Here is a 19904-nt window from a genome sequence, read left to right as displayed (position 1 = left end):
CATTTATTGTCCCTACAAAATCATAAGATAGGTATAAAATAGCTCAACAATGTATATCAAGTTTTCAATACTCCCCTCAGATATATCAACTTGCACATAGACAGTGCAAAATAACACAGACAAAGCAACAAACACGAACAGTTGGATAGGCAAGCGTAAATCACAAAACTTGAACTCAGATCATGTGAACTAGAGATCTGATACTATATTGAGTAACCGCATATCCCAAAAATTTAAATTGTTAGGAAATGGGTGCACAACATCTATTAAGTTCTACACCACTCCCCTGACAATCAATTTGCATGTAAGAGCTTGGTAACAATAGACTAGCACAACAAACAATAGGATCAGAAAGTACATATTACATGGATCCAACTCAAGTGCTTAAATAATAATCATGAACCAACAGCTTGATTAGGGTGGCTAATTAATAGGTTGATGAGGATTTCTAGTAATATGGTAAAAACACCAATACGTCAAGAGAACCTGCAACCTGTTCTAGTGGCATAACCGAAGCCATGCATGCCTAACTGTGGTTGCTCGAAGAGGGTTCCTTCATTCCATAGAACACAAAGCTCGATCTAATCTCTCTTTACTTCTAGCTGTGGCATGATCATAAATGTGCCAAAAAAATAGATATGGGAGGCTTGAGGATTTTGAATATTGACAGGATGAACAAAGCACTGATTGCTAAATCAGGTTTGAAGCTGCTTGACCACAAGATTCAATCTCCACCAGATATGTGGCCAGAAGTTCTTATGCAGAAGGTATAGCAGAAATAAGTCTTTCCAGCTCTCCGATCTGTATGGAAAGACATCACAAAGTCCAAGGAAGTGATTCTAACAGGGGCTTGTAAGTTTCTGGGTGAGGAAAGTGTAACATCAGACTTTATCAGGATGTTAGATAAGGTAAGATTTCAGGAATATATATTTTTTCCAACAAAAACTCAACACATATATCATTCCCCGACAATCCCGTTACATATTCTTAGTATATCAACTCAGAATTATTTATAAACTAAGATAGGTAAATCATTTCAAATGTGAAAACTAGATTGAAACCTCAAACGGTATATAATTGTAACCATTTCATTTATGACTTAAAAATCGAACCATCATTTACATGATGTCATCAAAATATACAACATAATTAAAAGAGACATACTATAAACCATCTACTAGTCGCCGTCACTTCTCGAAAATTCCTTTTCCTTTTATACCGCTGCTTTCACCTAGAACATTTGAATATTCCAGGGACATAGTCTAAATTAGAAGATGAATCATCCAAGTGAGAGTTCAAAACACGTTTTCATGAATGTATGCGAGACATGAAACAAACCAACACAACCTGACAAACCCTATCCCAAGAGAATCCCTCACAGCGCATAACCCAACCGTGGGGAAAGAGCAATTTCTTTAAAGGCAACATCATCATACCGACACATTGACACAACACAGTCCTAGCTTAAGAAAGGCAAAGTCAACACATCTCCCGACACATCGGGAACAATTGTTACCATTCCCGGCCCAGGAGGGTCAACATTAATGCAGGAAACCATAATCACGTCAGGGATTATGTTCCCACTCAAAAAGTATTCTGAAAACATTACCCATTCCTAACTCATATCTCACATGGACAACCCGTCGTCCTAGTCCGGCATGGAACCCTAGGCGCCTATCCCGACATGCACACCAGCACAAGATACCTTTATACTTTATTCCGACAACACCCTTGAAGAATTACGACTACACTATCCAGACAACATCCCACGTTGACACCCCATATGAACAACACAAAACGCATGGCAATATCACATATCACAACTCAATGCATCATATAAACAACATTTTATGAACATCACTTCTTGCATAAAATAAAATGCACATGTATAAAACGTTTGGGGATGAACCTTCCACATGAAACCAACCGTCATCGGTTATTGCTCGCATGCAACAAAACCATTTTGCATGAAATCATGACACATTTACGTAGAACAAATACCAAGTTTTTAGGGTAGGAACACTCACCATGAACGTATTCAGAATGCCTCGATTCTCGTGCACAATCTCAATTTGCGTGCCCAAACCTAAAACACTTGTACTTATATCCAATCTCGAGCCACGATACTCCCTAAACATCATATTTATTTAAATGAACATCAAAATCTATTTTTCCTTAATTTTTCATAATTTTCTCCTAGTTTTCACCTTGATAATTCCAAAATAATTAACTCTTGAAACATTTTCCCAAATTTTTCAACATGATAATTCCTAAAATAATATTAGAAAAATATTAAAATTAATTTCAGAAAATAACCCTGGCCCATGCGTCCTCACGAGCCAAGCGTGTGTTTGTGCGTGCAACTCAAGCGCAAATCTTCTTCATCGCTTTCGGCCTCTGCTAACTACTCCGATGCTCGATTTGATCACACCCCCTTGAAGCTCTCCCTTAGTCGATCCCAATGGCACCCTTGGTTTCTTGAAACGTCATCGAAAAAAGCCCCAAACAGCTAGTTGCAAGCTCGGCTCCAGCATCCTCCTTGCGTTTTCCGGCCAACCTCGAAACAACTTCAAACTTACTCCAAAATGTACCAAAATCTCCAGAATTTATCCTTGATACCTCGAGAATAAAATCCCTCTATCTCCTCTTTTTGAATCAATCTCAAACGTGAGAAATTTGTGTGCTAATTCTCGGTTGAAACCCTTACTATTTATAGGCAAAATCCGGCCATTCTTCAATGCAATCAGAGGCTAAGGCTTGGCCCCAAGCCTCCCCATGCTGTATACGACCTCTCCCAAGGCATCCTCGACTGTCCCATCATTGGAAACGGAGGCAAGAAAGTCGACCGCCGACTTTGTAGGTTTCACATTTATTTTTGCTTTATTATACTTCAGCCCCCAACTAATTTTCGATCTCGGTTTGCCCTTTTCCTTGAAGCCCCTGATCTTTCCGATAACACCACTAAAGCCCACAAGCTTTATACCCCTCACCTCATCCTCGAAAATTTTGAAAACCATCTTTTTGACCTCTCTCGAGTAAAATTAGTAAACTACACTTAGGCCCGATTGATTGATTTGACCCTAGGTCCTTTCGTTTCAACCCGAAATCGCTTGAAGGTTGTTCTATATATAAAATGTAGGTTCTAAAAACACTCTGTTGACTTTTCAGAAGTTTCTTACATCGATTCGATTTTTCAGCCTGTTCACAATTGTACCAAAAATCGTTCTCGATCCAACTTCTTTTGACACCTAAAATCATGCCTCGAATCATTCGTCAATACTATACCATTTTCCTTAAACATCTAGGACCGGGGCATTCTCTGCGATCGATTCGATCACTCAAAACTGTGATAGTGTACCTTATAGTCCTACTTTTCATAAAATTTCATTTATACCCTTCATAAAATTTCATTTATAACCTCAAAAATTTCCTGAGTATTACAGAAAGACTATTAAAACATGGGAGGATCATTAAAACATGGGAGGATCCTTGGATACCCTTAGTGGCGGAGCCATGTATAGCCAAGGGTGGGCAACTGCCCACCCTAGATTTTTAAAAAAATTATTATATATAATAATTTAGTATTTTTAATTTTTTTTTTCTAACTGTCTGCCCTGAATTTTTTTAAAAAATCTGAATTTTAGATATATTAGTCGATGAAGATAAATGTGTCGGACGATTGCCTCTTATTGCCAAAAATCATCGACCACGGTGATTGGTGGCAATTCCCAGGGAGTTTATGCGCATTGGGTTTGGGCAGAAATTTAAACTTAGATTTACGAAATTTGGCAGTTAGATTTTATTGATTTTTGGGTATGTTGGTCGATGGGAATAAGGGTGTTGAGTGGTTGTCTCTGATCGTCGAAAACTACGGGTCATGGTGGCTGGTGACGACTGCCAATGCTTTTTTCAGTGTTGACCGAAAATTAAAAATAAGATATATGAAAATTTGACCAACTTTCTTTTGTGTATGTTAACCTCATTTGACCATTTCTTTAACTATGTTTAATTAAAGGGATTATTTTTTTTCATTTTTTGTTATAAATTTGTCAATTACATATTTGAAACTATGGTAATAAACATATTTTCTATCATGAAGTTTGTCAAGATTCGACTACGTAATTGAATTGGAGATCAATGATTGAATGACAGTCTGTCATGAAGCTTATCAAGACTGGGCTGCGCAATCAAATTGGAGATTAATGATTGATCGACAACTTAATTGTGGATATTGAAAAATAGATATTTAATAAAATTACTAATGATATTATTATACGATGTTATTAAAATATAAAAATTCGTCGATTGTATAATTTATTGATATATATTTTTTAATATTATATTATTTTAATTTTACACAAAATTTAGAGTTTAGGGTTTAATTTTTGTCCACTCCGTCTAAAATTTGTGGCTCCGCGCCACTGGATACCCTAGCAGGTCTCATTTAAATCTCTAAGCAGGTTACCAGATCAACAGCCTCAGGTGGAAACAAAGATCGTATCAATTGGGATTCATTGTCCAGGAGAAAAGAACGGTTTAAGGACACTCTTTTCCCCTGCTTGGCTGCTACCGTTGACAATATACTCCTCTTCCCCATCCACATCAAGAAGAGAAAAAATTTTGGATTTGGGTCCCTGACACATCGTCTAGCCCAGGGAAAAAAAAAAAAAAACAGAGATGTGTGGCATGATTGGCATCCCCCTCCAAGTCATGGATCAAGATAAACATTGATGCTGTTTTCATGGATGGCTGCATGTATGCAGTGATTGCTAGAAATGAGAGGCCAGCAGTTCTATGAGCATGTTTAAAAAATGGTACCAACTAAAGCGCACGTTGCCAGGCATGCTGTCATGAAGGCTGATGGTAGAAATTGTCCTAAAATTATTCTTGAAACTGATTCCCAGATCCCTGCCCTTGCTAGTCCATTCACTGGCATGCTCAAAGACCAGTCCGATATTCAGAGCTTCCTTGCCAAGAAAGATCAATGGAGAATTGTCCATATTCCAAGAGATGCAAATGCAAATCAAGCTACTCATCTACTAGCACCGGGGGCAGGAACTTTAAAGATTACCGTTGATATAGAGCCTGATATTTTGCCTATTCAGGATTCCTTCTTTTGGCCCTCTTGAAGAGAATAGTGTATTTTTTTTTTCCTAATTAAGAGAATATTTGTAGCCTAAGTTCTTGTGCCATGATGTAATCTTTACTTAACCGCAAGAAAAAAAGAAATAACAGTGTACAATGACAAAGTATTTTTTTCTTGTAAAATTATACATTAACACAATGTTGGTGTAAATTGCATAATCAGAATATTGTTGTAATAATATTCTTACAAATTTAATTATTATATATTTTTAAATTCTTAAAAACTAAATATGATAAAAATTATGTCATCTTATATGGCAGTATTTGTACAGAAAATTTATTTATATAGAATATTTGTCAGTTCTTAAATGCATTTATTTATATAGAATATAGAACAAAAGTTCAAGAAGTTGACTGTTACATTTTGAAAAAGAGACCCACAAGTTAAATTTTCGTATGTTGTTAGAATATAAGGAAAAAAAAAATTATTCTAACAGAATAATAAAAAAGTTAGTAATTCTATACACAGAACATTCACGTCAGAGTTGGGGCAAAAAATAACAAGTAATTTTCACAGAAGTACTACTTTACCAGCAACTATGACAGATTGCGTGAAGAAAGAAGCACCTTACAGATTGATAAAGTGTTAAGAAGAGAAAAGTTGTTAAATCAGTTTCTGATTATTGTTAATTAGCTAAACTAATTTCGGTTAGTTAGATTGGTTAGAAAACATAATTTTTGTTTCTGTTTTCTCTTCTTTCTTTCTTTTGTATATAAGTTCTATTTTTACTTCATCAATAATTGATTGAAGCATTCATTTCATAACATGGTATCAGAGATGTTGGTGCTCGTCCTTTCCCTCCGTGATACGACTATTGCAGCTTTGATTGTTCTGTAAAGCTTTGTTTCTTTCTTTCCGAATTTTTTCGCTGTTTTTCCTTTCTTTCGTCAACAGCGACCATGGCCTCCAGACTCAATCCTATTGAAGATCCTTCCTCACCGTATTATCTTCATCATTCTGAGAATCATAGCTCTGTGATTGTTACTCCAGAGCTTACATCCACAAATTTCACCTCTTGGAAACGCTCGTTCTTGCTTGCTGTTTCTATTAGGAATAAGCAAGGGTTCCTAGATGGTTCTATAGCTAAACCAGATCCAGAAGGTCCTCTCTACTTGCCGTGGATATGATGCAACAATCTAATTGTGGCATGGTTACTGCGTTCTATTTCACCGTCGATTGCTTCAACCGTGTTTTACATGGAGGATGCGCATCTCATTTGGAATACATTACTTCAAAGGTTTTCTCAACCAGATGAATCTAGAATTTGTCATCTACAACATCTATTATGCACTATTAATCAAGGTATGAAGTCCGTTGATTCTTATTTTACTGAACTCAATGGAGTATGGGAAGAATTACGGAATTTTAGACCTTTGCCACATTGTGTGTGTGGTTCATGTAACAAAGCATGTTTTCAGAAGTTTGCTGATGCTCAACTCAAAGATTATGTGTTTAGGTTTCTTAATGGACTAAATGAGTCATATCAGGCTCTGCGCACTCAAATAATTCTTATGCAACCTTTCCCTACACTAGATCAGGTCTATAATATGGTGCTCAGAGAAGAAACACAAAGGAGTGTATGTATTCAAACACAGAATTGAGTGAAATGTCTACAATGGCTGTTAAGAGAGGGGATAAGTCTGAGGTTGTATGCTCATACTGTGGTAAACCTAGGCATACGGGAGATAAATGCTACAAATTGAATGGTTTTCCACCTGGTTTTAAGTTTACAAAATCAAAGACTTCTGGTGCTAATTCAAATCATGGATCAGTTAATCAAGTTTTCAGTGAACAGCCTAAGGTGAATGCTGATCAGGAGCTGTGGATCAATCTGTACAGTTAAGTTTCTCTAAAGAACAAGTTCAAAAACTTATGGCATTGCTCAATGATCATTCCTTGCTTGATTCACAGCCTAAATCAACCAATTCCCCTACACATTTGGCCAACTTTGCAGGTATACATTCAATTTTTTCTGCAGTAAATTCCACCACATTTCATAATCTGTTGCAAACAAAGTTTGTTGCTTCCCCATGGATCATTGATACCGGAGCAACAGATCACATTATTTGTTCTTTGACTCTTTTTGATTCATATGTTCCACTTCAAAATGCCTGTGTTCATTTGCCTAATGGTATGAAAGTTCAAGTTACACATATTGGCACAGTTACCTTGAACTCTCATATCGTTTTACACAATGTCCTTTTAGTTCCAACCTTTACATTCAATCTCTTATCAGCTAGTAAACTTACTTCAACCAAGAAAGATTGTTTCATTGTTCTTTCTAATTGCTGTGTTATTCAGGACCTGTCTTCATGGATAACGATTGGCATAGCTAAGCTTCCAGATGGTCTTTTTTACTTGCAGCCTCATTTTCAACCTACAATGTTTCATGTTGCTGCTCATGCTGTTTTTTGTTCCAATAAAACCGCTTGTAATGTTTCCTCAAATGTATGGCATCACAGGCTAGGACATATATCTAGTAAAAACTTTCATTCTTTACGGTCCGTTGTACCCAATTTGCCACTTGTAGACAGTTCTTGTTTGATTTATCCTAAAGCAAAGTTGAGACATTCTCCTTTTCCTGTTCATACTGATTGTTCTACTACTTTCTTTAATCTAGTGCATATGGATATATGGGGTCCATATTCCCAATCTGATATTGCTCGAAATCATTATTTTTTGACCATTATTGATGATTTTTCGAGATGTTCTTGGCTGTTCTTACTGAAAACAAAATCAGAGGTCCCTGAACTAATCCAACAATTTTATTATATGGTCCTTAATCAATTTCACAAGTCCATTAAGGCCATTATAACTGATAATGGACTTGAATTCTCTTTGCCTATTCTAGACAATAAGACAAAAGGGATTTTACATCAAACAAGCTGCGTTTATACACCCCAACAGAATGGGGTGGTGGAACGAAAACATCAAACCATCTTGAACATTGCCAAAGCCCTTTTGTTTCATGCTTCTTTACCTATAAAATTCTGGGGTGATGCTGTGCTTACTGCCATTTATCTTATAAACAGAACTCCATCCCCTATTTTAGACAATAAGACACCCTATGAAATGCTCTTCAATAAACCTCCTGGTTATAGTCATCTTAGATCATTTGGATGCTTATGGTTTGCTGCCAATCTTATTGCTCATAGAAGGAAATTTGATTGTTGAGCTAGAAGGTGTATCTTCTTGGGTTATCCTGTTGGTGTCAAAGCTTATAAACTCTATGATTTAGATTCCAATAGTGTTTTTCTTTCTAGAGATGTTCAATTTCATGAAGATATTTTTCCCTTTCGTGATACTGCACATCAAACCATTGTTCCTGTTTCAGCAGATGTTCCTAATTTGGTTCTTCCATCATTTCCTTTAACACCCTCTGTTGATTCTTCTCCTTCTCCTGTTGCTTCTCCTACTACAGATTTAATTGATCCTAGTCCTACTATACCTGATTCCCCACCTATCACCTCTATACAGCCTAGACGCAGCACTAGACCTATCAAACCACCTTCCTACCTCAAGGACTATCATACCAACCTACAGTTCTCTAATTCTCTACCTTCCTCATTCAATGGCTGTACTTTATATCCTATTCAACACTTTGTTTCATATGATAATCTGTCCCCACAATACAAAGCCTTTACCTTTTCCATCTCTACCACTTTTGAACCAACCACTTATACTCAAGCAAGTCAATTTGTTCATTGGCAACATGCCATGCAAGAAGAACTGAAAGCTTTAGAGGACAACAACACTTGGCAGATTGTTCCTTTACCCTCCAGTGAACATGCCATTGGTTGCAAATGGGTGTGCAAAACAAAGTTTAAGGTAGATGGAAACATTGAGAGGTACAAAGCTCGTTTGGTTGCTAAGGGTTTTAATCAAAAAGAGGGCTTTGACTATCACGAGACATTTAGTCCTGTTGCCAAACACACAACTGTTAGAGTATTTCTTGCTCTTGCTGCTGCTAATAACTGGTACCTTTCTCAACTTGATGTTAATAATGCGTTTCTTAATGGGGATCTTCTTGAAGAAGTTTATATGGATATTCCCCTTAGCTATCAGCTTCCGGGGAAGCCTGGTATTGCATTTGATAGCTCACAGTCTAAAGACATTAAGCTTGTGTGCAAATTACAGAAATCATTATATGGTTTAAAGCAGGCTTCTAGACAGTGGAATGCCAAGTTTACTGAGTGTTTACTTCACTGTGGATTTATTCAATCAAAGTCAAATTACTCTTTATTCACTAAACATATGGGAGAAAATATTGTTGCTTTATTGGTTTATGTTGATGACATTATTATAGCAAGCAACAAAACTATGCTTATTGAAGATCTGAAGAAATACTTGAGCTCTCACTTTAAGCTTAAAGATTTAGGTGAACTGAAATATTTCCTTGGGCTTGAAATAGCTAGATCCAAACATGGAATATCACTGTCTCAAAGAAAGTATACTCTTGGGTTGCTGGAAGACTATGGTCATTTGGGAGCAAAACCAAGTAATACACCTATGGAGGTAAATCATAGGCTGGTTCATACTGATATTGACTTGCTGCAAGAGCCAACAATATATAGGCAGCTTGTAGGGAAGTTGTTATACTTAACTCTAACAATACCTGATATTAGCTATGCTGTTCATATTTTAACTCAGTTCATGGACAAACCAGCAACAATACATTTGAATGTTGCATACAGAGTTTTGAGATATCTTAAGTCAGCACCAAGACAAGGTATACTTATGTCATCATCTTTTGATTTAGTCCTAAAAGCATATTCAGATAGTGATTGGGGAGGGTGCAATGAAACAAGAAAATCCTTGACAGGATTTTGTATTTTTCTTGGAGATGCTTTGGTTAGTTGGAAGTCAAAGAAACAGCAGACAGTGGCAAGAAGTTCTGCTGAAGCAGAATATAGGGCAATGGCTGTGACTACATGTGAGGTTATGTGGCTGATTTATTTGTTAAATGACTTCAAAATTCGTCACGAGGGATCGGTGCACTTGTATTGTGATAATGTTTCAGCATTGCATATCTCCAAGAATCCAGTGTTTCACTAAAGAACAAAGCATATTGAGCTGGATTGTCATTTTGTTAGAGAAAAGGTTCTTGCAGGAGTAATAAAGCCATTGCATTTGAAGACTAATCTCCAGTTAGCAGACATGTTTACAAAGGCATTGCATCCATCTCAATTTCACAGTTTGCCAGTCAAGAAGATAAAAGTTGTTAAGAAGATAAAAGTTGTTAAATCAGTTTCTGATTATTGTTAATTAGCTAAACTAATTTCGATTAGTTAGATTGGTTAGAAACAGAATTTTTGTTTCTGTTTTCTCTTCTTTCTTTCTTTTGTATATAAGTTCTATTTTTACTTCATCAATAATTGGTTGAAGCATTCATTTCATAACATAAAGCGCTGGCAGGAAAGTTATGGGAGTTTTGGTAGTTCAAACAATCAGGGGTAGAACAATCTATCACTTGCTTATTCAGATGAAAACTAGTGACTCTAACTATCAACATAACAGAGAGATGAAGACGGGGAACGCCAAGTTGATAGCAGGCTAAGTGAGATACTCATGCTTGAGCGCATCACGAGCAGTTATTCTTTTGCTTGGGTCCAGACACGACATTTTCTGGTACGTATAAAACACATTGTTAAATCACCTAATTTGCATGGAGTAATATGGAGCTGTAAATCTAATACATGGCTGTGAAGCTTTTATTCTAAAGTTGTTATTATCCTAATGAATGGCCTCACACCATGTAAAAGAATTACAGTTTCTCATGATAGAGAGCTAGTTCATTTTACACATGCTCAAGTATAGTAGATTAAACTTATAGAGAGAAGATCGACTCCGGCAGGTTCAAGATCTTGGAACACGTTTGCCAGTTCCTGGCAATGCAGTAAATTGAAAATGAAATTATTTCAATGTCCAAAAAGATCAGAGGATTGAAGAAAGCACCCATCAAGGAAGAATTACCTTAGGATTGCTCTTGGGTAGATGATTAATCTGTTCTGATAAAGAGGTCACTCCAAGCCAAGTTTCTTCATTTGGTGTGCCCAAAATGCTACGTAAAGAATCTATTTTAAGATTGCTGCACTATAATTCTACTGGGTTTTATAAGGTAGGTGTGATACCTAAATATTGAGAGCAGTAGATCATTTTCAGTCCTGCCAGTGAAAAGAGGCTGCCACATTACCATCTCGGCAAATGTGCAACCAACAGACCAAATGTCAACAGCAGAAGAGTATTGGTGTGAGCCAAGCAAAATTTCTGGAGCCCTGTACCTGGGAGTTCCTACCTATAGAGATGGCCAAAAATTTAAGAAAACAAACATGAATCCGAGAAGATTTATTGTATGATACAAAATAACATAAATAAGAACAAGAAAAAAGAAACAGTATTTCCTATCATCTGTGAATGCATGTAAATTGTCAGAAAAAGAGGGAAAGGAAGAAAAATAAGGAGCACAGTTTGTCAAAACATCACCACCAGCACAATTCTTAAATTGGTTTCATTGAACCAAGCTGACAATTCAACAATGCAACGGTACAGTTAGCAGATTAAGACTAAAAGCAGGCCAAGAATGTATATGCGATTACTAATACCTGTCCAGTATATGACTTTAAGGGAACACCAACTGGCCTAGCCAATCCAAAGTCTGCTACCTTCACTCTGTTTTCTCTGAGATCGATCTATCAACAAATTTGCAGGTTTTAAATCTCGGGAAGGATCTTACGTGCATGACAGTAAGCCACGCCAGAAAGAATGTGACGCAGATAGTCCTGCAAAGAGAGTCGAATCACCATGAACCATATGACAGATTAAGCATTTATGGTTTACATTTTATTTTAATCTAGCCCAATCTCTGCTTGCTCTTCGTTCCCCTTTTAACTTAGGTGGAACTTTGCTACCAATATAGACTTAGGTCTGTGGGAACTTGTACATGCCACATATTCTATACTTTTTATTGTTATTTGAATTAGTTACACTAAAAATATTGAAAAATAATGTAACCAGATAATTTCCCAACATTTACCTAGTCTTCTTTGCTACCATGCTGCAATTAAACAATGCGGTGTGAGTCATATGACAATAATTGATTCCTGAATGTCTCCATAGCTTTACCCATTTTTTATGTAAAGAATTGCAAGAAATAAAGTTATCATTTTCCACTGAGACAATGACGGTTCTATTCCTGATTCCTGTTGCAGAAAATCTCTACAAAATAGAAAGGGTTAGTGTAATAAATCAAATCAGATTTAGATCTAAATAAAGAATGCAAGAAACAGAATGAGAACTCCCTGCTAAAATAACGTTCAAGGCTTAGATCTGAAAGAACCAGTCATCACTGTTGGTAACGTCAACGAATAGAAATCATAAGCCACATGTAACGCCCCGCTTTTCCGGGCGCATTATAAATTGAGATAATTCCGGGACAATAAATTTTTTTCTTTCAAACTTAATTCTAAATCACATCATATCTCGATTCTGTCTCAGAATTCCCATACATTGATCTCGAAAGAGAATCACTATACACATCAAATGCGGAAGTAAGATCGAAACCTGATATCTTAACATTAATCATAAATAAATTCTTACATCTTCAACATTCCTCAAAACGTTCAAAATCTAAAGTAGCAGAACTTAAATACATGGGCTACGTTATATACATTTCATTTCTCATGCACTATGCTAAGTGCCATTTCATATCTCATTCATTCTCGTTATCTGCTACAATCTCCATCTGGAACGTTTGAATATTCCAGGGTAAAACCCAAGTTAGATGATGAATCATCTAAGTAAGGGTACAGAAAACATATTTTGTGTATGAATGCAATGTCTTACCTCATAGGTGTCAACTACACCCCTCATGCTACCTATCATTTTTGCGGCCCCCTCTTTCGAAGCCGAGGTGTATGGGTGCACCTTTGGTAAAGTAGCGGTGGCAGTTCGTACTCCCTACGACCTCAAATGCGAGTGATCAATGATATTAACGTGTATTCATGCATTTCATAGTCATGTCATGTATGCAGTTTATCTGCTACAATCTCCATCTAGAACGTTTGAATATTCCAGAGGCAAAACCCAAGTTAGATGATGAATCATCTAAGTAAGGGTACAGAAAACATATTTCGTGTATGAATGCAATGTCTTATCTCGTAGGTGTCAACTACACCCCTCATGCTACCTACCATTTTTGCGGCCCCCTCTTTCGAAGCCGAGGTGTATGGGTGCACCCTTGGTAAAGTAGCGGTGCTAGTTCGTACTCCCTACGGCTTCAAATGCGAGTGATCAATGATATCAACGTGTATTCATGCATTTCATAGTCATGTCATGTATTCAGTCTAAGTGATGGATACATATCAGGGCATGTCAATATGGTGAAAACATTTTCGAGGAACATAAACCAATCATTTTTCATAAACTAACTTTAATTGGGGAGTACCACTTACCTTCTCAAGCTTATCGGGTTACCTTGATATCTGTGCCTTACCTCTTGCATCGCCTCGATTTGTGTGCCAACCTCAAAATTTGCACGAGTCTCTTCAACTTCAGCCTCAAAGTATCATAATCACCATAATTATTTAAATAAACATTAAAACATATTTTTCTATAATTTCTGGCATTTTCTATAATTTTCTCTCTATTTCTTCCTATTTTTCCTCAATAAATCCAGATTAAATATTTCTAAAATATTTTCTCAAATATTTCACTACGATAATTCATAAAATAATATTCTTGAATTTATGAAATTTTCTAAGGAATTTTACTCACCTTAACCTAGCATCTCGAATTTCCTCGATATGCGTGCCCTATCCTTGAAACGCGTGCCCGGGCTGTTTTTCTTACCAAAATCTCCGAGATATCACCGAAACATAATTCTTTATTTTCTAGAATTTTCTTGGGATTTTTCGACATTTTTCCCATTTATATATATTTTTTCTTTTCTTTTCTTTCTTTTTTTCTTTTCTTTTTTTCTTCTTCTCCTCTCCCTTGCTTCCCGCCTGCGCGACCTGCAACTCCCATGCTTCATCTTTTTTTTTTTTTTTTTCTTTCTTTCTTCCTCTTCTTTTCTTCTTCATTTTCTTCTTCTTTCTTCCTTCTTCTTCTCCTTTTTTTCTTTTCTTCTTGCGTGAACTGCAACTTCCCTCGCCCAACGCCCGGGGCCGCCGCCACCTCGCCCTTCACCGACCTCCACCCGGCCCTCCGCCGGCCGCCTCGACCTCGCCGGACCACCGCTGCCAAGCTGCACAAGCCTGCGGCCGCCCCCTGCCTTGCACCCAGCTTGGTGAGCTCGCGGCCATGGCTGCCATGGCCGTGAATTGCCACTTCCTACCGCCTCTCGGCCACTTCCTGAGCCTCCATCGAGCTCTCCTCTCGCTGCCACACCGCCGCTAGCCTCCGCAACCGCCTTCCTTGCTGCTGCCCTGCTTGTTGCCCGTCGGCCATGGCCGCTCGAGCTTGTTGGAAGCTCGCGGCCATGGCTGCCGCGAGCTGGTTGCTTCCAGCTCTCTCACAATCTCTCCCTCTCTCTCTCTCTCGATCTCATTTGCTTGCTTCTTAATCGGCTGATTCTCTTGCCTATTTATAGGCAGCCATGGCTTGCTCTCCAACGTGCATATATATATAAATATATATAGTACATTTCATTAATAACAAAATCTCTCACATTCGGCTGCTATATCCCCTTAAATCCCGCTGCCATTTTGCGCAAATCTCGCTTGGCCATGAAAATCTTGCAGAGGGCCCATCACTTAATCATTTGAATAATTCAAGTTGCAGTAAAATGAAGTTTCACAGAAGCTCTCTTTCACGCACACACGTGCACGGATGCGTATATATATTTATATATTTTGCATGATACATTTAATCAAATCATCATGTCCTACCTACACCATGTCTCTTGGAGATTTTTTCCTCAATTCATGCTCCCAATATCTCTCCCATTGCAGCAAATCTCGGCCATTTAAAGCTTCTCAGGAGCTGGCCACGCGCACGAGCATATATATATACGTATATATAACTATTTATTACACTTTAAATTAAGAGAAATTATATATTAAACCCCAATTTTATCACTTAGGTAATTTTCTTATTGCAACCATGCTCTCAAACACCGATTAAACTTGCATTTTAATACTGAAAATCCACAATTAATAACTTATATTTTACTCGATATAGATGATTTTTGCCCCAATGTCCTTACCGGACTATCGATTCATCCCAAAATCACTGAAGGGTTGCTCATTACGCAAAATCGAAACCCCCCTAGGGTTCCGTTGATTTTTCGAGAGTCTCCTACAATGATTCGGTTTTACAGCCTAAATGTTAACTGTATTTTAGCTGTACCAAAAACTGTTTCGGATTCGATTTCTTTCAATACCATAAATCTTATTTTGATTCGCTCGTTAGAACCATATAATTTTTCTTAAACAATTTCACTCCGAGGCATTCCCTGCAGTCGATTTGGTGCTTATAATTGCTATCAAACCAATTTTTTGGTATTATAAACTTATTAAAATTACGTGGCAACCTCATACGAAAATGGGGTATTACACCACAAATGAACCCCTCAAACTGTAAGCCCAGAAAGCCCCAACACCTCTTGGCCGAACTCAACTAAACCCTCTCTCACCCAAGCGATCAAAACCACTCACAATAGGTTACCATAGAAGGTAGATTGATCACAAAGACTAAGGGTAAAAAGCACAAAACCAAGAGAGAAGAGCTTACCTGAGAAGGAGACCTCGGTCTCGAATATGTAGTGGTTTCAAGCGACATTAGTGGACCGCCTTTCGCACACAAGGAAAGGCGGCCGCTCACATGGAAGGAAGGATCAACCATAGAAGGCAAGAAGACTCCCATCACGATCGGAGATGTACAGGGAAAGAGAGATGAAGCTATCGGCCAAGGAACGGAAACACGAGAGAGAGAGGGGCTAGGGTTCGGCCATGAGAAAAGGAGGTGCCAAAAGAATGGCTAAAGAGTGCCCTTTTATATCAAGGTTAATGGGCTAAGATAAGTAGACTTCCTTCAACTTGAGCAAATGGGTCGAGGCCCATTTCTCCTCCAAAATAGGGAGTGGGCTTGTGGCCCGACTTCTAAAATGGGTTGTTTAAAAGTGGTGACGGTCTTGGGTTCTTCAATCCCGAGTCAAAGCTTATGAAAATAAAACTCACTTGAAAAATCGTCATAACCTCGGCCTTATTAGAAAACAAAAAACAACAATTCCAATGTCCATGCCTTTGGATTCTTACAATAATTTCTAAGCAGAAAACGCGCAACTACAAGCATTCATATGCACAGATCTCACCCACTTTTATAGCTTGCGAATCCCTAGGAAGCTCTATACCCTTCATAAATGTCAAGAGATCAAAGTCCAGATGCTCGAACACGAGATACACAGATTTTTCTTCGTTCAAGACATCCAGCAACCTGTTATACATTTCACCACCATAATTAGAGAAATAGAGAAATATATCACATGCCATACGAGTAAAATTGACCAGGAAATGCATAACAAAATTCAAAACATTACTGAAAATTAGAGTTCGACTTATGCATACATGACACTAAAACTATACAGAAAGGTACATGACCTGTGAACAAAGTAAAACAATGGGAACCACAAAACAGGCGCTACCACAAAAAAGAAACTACCTAAGAAGAAATAAGAGGAATTATTAGGCTTCGTCATGTATGGTGAGGAGCAAACCTGACAATATTATCATGCTTCGTCTCTTTTAGAATGGAGGCTTCCCTCATTACCTCGCCTGGGACACCATCACGATCACCGAGGAAGAAAATCTTCTTAACAGCGACCATTTTTTCATCTAAAGTATCATTGCATTTGTAAACCTTACCATAACCTCCTTCTCCAATCTTATCGATTCCCAGGTACTGTCAACCAACCAACATCATAAATAGCAACTGAGGTAGTAAGAAAAAAAAATTAAAATTAACCATTTTCTCTCTCTTTACCCTGCTCATGAAATCAAGTTGAATCTTGCAAGACCTGCGAAAATGAAATAAAAGTACATGACTAAGCAGAAAATCCGATAAGGAAAACGATCAGACAGAAATGCAAGAAAGAAATTATCACTTAACAAGCCAAACTATATAAAAGATGAGTGGACCATTTTGCAAAAAACTATACCGAAGCATTAAGAAATGGCATGATTTATGGATGAATAGATTAAAAAACCCCAACCATCTAGTGTTAATCGGATCAGTTAGAGGAAGATTTTAAAGAAACTTTAGAATGGCATGTGAATACAAGAGATGGGACATTTTTTAAGTCCATTTGTAACGACTTATTAGTAGGTCTAGAGCATTTAATATTTTATGATTTACGTTTTTTAAAATTTTTAGAAACGATAAAATTTTAAGGATGAGAATAAATTCATTGGACTTATAATAAAGGGCCAAAAATTTTATGAGTTGAAGTAGTGAGTTGGGCCTAATGAGCCTAAATTAATTAGATGGTGGTCTCACAAGTGGGTTTGTACTCGTTAAGAAATTAGAGATTTGTGTGTGATAAATAATTAAATAAAAAAATAAAAAATAGGTTAGTAAATGTCATAAAGGGGCATAGCTCGTGCATGTGTGCAATTGGGAGGGGCAAAATTGAAAGGGATTTGTGGGAAGTGGGGTGGTAGACATCCTCCAAAATTTCTCTTTACTTTTCTTTTTTTGTCCCATTGTTCCCTAATTTTTTTTCTCTTGACTCCACCCAGATAATTTCTCCTTCTTTTTATTTTTTTCCCCTTCTTTTTCTTATTCTTTTCCTATGACTTCTTCTTCTTCTTCTACTTTTTCTTCTTCTTCTTCTCTGATAATAACTACAAGTGGTGTAAATTACAACATTTGACAGGTTTTTTCTTCTTATAATTTAATCATTCATCAAGGCAAGTTCTTCTTGCACCATATTTTTATTTTAGTGCAAGTTTCTAATCCCTTACAAGTTCTATTGTCTCTTTTATTTTGAGGCAAGTTCTTATATTTTTATTTTTTTATTATTTCAGTAAATTTATTCCTATCATTGTTAAATTTCTGTTCTTGAAATTTTTTAAATTCAGGCTAAATTTGATGTTTTGTTTATGCCTACCCTATCAGTCTTATCTTGTTGATCATAATATTTGAATTCTATTCAAAAGCTTAAATAGGTTTTGATCCATCCTATATTCTCTCAAAGTAATGATGTTTTTTTTTTTCTATGATCCATGTTTTTTTTAACAGCTGAATCCTTGATGAACCATAATTCTTTTATGATATTTGATTCAAATAGTATGTATATATATGTAATATCCCGGAATTTGAGAATTAAATAAATGATTATTAAGTTGGTAGGAGTAATTAATAATTGTTAAATATTTTTGGGTTTAAGAGACATTAATTATTAATTATTGTGTTTGTGGAGATTTTTGTATAATTGTAAGTTAAAGGAAATATTAATTAAATTTTTATTAAAAATAAATTAAGCCAATTAATAATCTTTTTGGAAGTATTTATGGAAATAAGAAAATAAATTAATTTAGTGGATTTTTGAATGTTTTCGGGTGTAAGTGCAATAAAGGAGAATTTGAGTTTGGGGGTGTGTGTAGTTAAATGAAACTGTGGGGGGGTTAAAATGTGATTTTGCAGAATTTGGCTGGGATTGCTTTAAATTTAATGGGCCGCGTATTATAAGCTAAGGAAACGGCTAGCCCAGCTGGTCGCGTGCTCTCGGGCAGAAGCGGAGGTCGCGGGTTCGAGAGAGGGGAGCGCACGCGGGAGAGTAAATTGGCTGATTTTATTCAGCCAATAAGGGACCGCCGAAACGACGTCGTTTCGGCCCTGAGGCGATGGCCTCCCAGCGCAGCCCACAGGCTGCCACGTGGCAGAGTTCTGGCCACCCATTTTAAGGCCCATTTTGGGCTGATTTCGCGCACAGAACAGAAGAGAAAATGGGGGAAAGAAAATGGAAAAGAAAGAGGCGCACGCAGTGAAGAAATGGAGGAAATTGGGAGAAAAAGTAAGATTAAATTTGGTTTAATTACGTTTTAATTAGCCATTTGAATAAATAAATATGTATTAAACATTCTGAACGGTTATAATTTTATTTTGGACCTAATTTTATTAATTTTGAGAGTGTATATTAATTTATAGTGTGTATTAATTTGGTGGTGTTTAAGCGTGAAAACGCTATAAACGGCTGGATACAGGCAAGCTCTCATCTACCCTTATGATTTCTTTCTATTTTATAAACCCCTCGTCTTCCCTTAACTCGTTTCGGTATCGCGTATTAATTATATATATAAATTGAGGATGTTATTGGCGTTATTTAATTTAAAAAAAATATGAGACTTGTTGGCATCTTATTTACGGTGTGCCTACGTGGGATTTTAGACAGTTAAATTATTTATATTACACGGTTAGATTTAATTAATGTGAGCCACGGTTTTATTAATCACTATTAAACGTTTTACTTCGCAGCGAGAGTACAAGGAGTGCAAGAAACGGCCGTGTAAAGGCAAGCTCCTAACCCTCTCCTCGTGTTCTTCAATTCCCGTGAAAGACCCCATGATTTTTCGTATTTTATCACCTCCTTTACTTTAATTCGGCACCTAGCCTTATTTGTTAAGTTGTTATTCATTTGTTTTAATTTAAATTAAATCCGAGACTTCTAGAGTTTTATTTGTTGTGAACTTATGGGAGTTTGTACCGCCCCCACTCCTTTTGGGAATGATGTTGAATCAGTTTGGGGACTAGGTTCCTAGAC

The 19904-nt window shown here is 37.0% G+C and overlaps 2 protein-coding genes across 2 annotated transcripts; both read right to left on the bottom strand.

Annotated features, from left to right (window-relative positions):
* Positions 1–10953: 10953 nt before the first annotated feature.
* Positions 10954–14593, bottom strand: LOC127810035 (uncharacterized). The gene is made up of 5 exons (XM_052349254.1): positions 14481–14593; positions 11880–11925; positions 11749–11835; positions 11340–11441; positions 10954–11031 (listed from the first exon to the last, which is right to left on the bottom strand). The coding sequence occupies exons 1-5, from the start codon at positions 14591–14593 to the stop codon at positions 10954–10956; spliced, it is 426 nt and encodes a 141-aa protein (XP_052205214.1).
* A 1835-nt stretch (positions 14594–16428) lies between these two features.
* On the bottom strand, positions 16429–17308 carry LOC127810034 (cell division control protein 2 homolog 2-like). Its single transcript, XM_052349253.1, has 4 exons — positions 17301–17308; positions 17126–17159; positions 16860–17044; positions 16429–16579 (listed from the first exon to the last, which is right to left on the bottom strand). The coding sequence occupies exons 1-4, from the start codon at positions 17306–17308 to the stop codon at positions 16429–16431; spliced, it is 378 nt and encodes a 125-aa protein (XP_052205213.1).
* Positions 17309–19904: the final 2596 nt, after the last annotated feature.

Source organism: Diospyros lotus, chromosome 9, assembly GCF_014633365.1.
Source record: "Diospyros lotus cultivar Yz01 chromosome 9, ASM1463336v1, whole genome shotgun sequence".
NCBI classification, from domain to species: domain Eukaryota; kingdom Viridiplantae; phylum Streptophyta; class Magnoliopsida; order Ericales; family Ebenaceae; genus Diospyros; species Diospyros lotus.
This window is presented reverse-complemented; position numbering and strand designations above follow the sequence as displayed.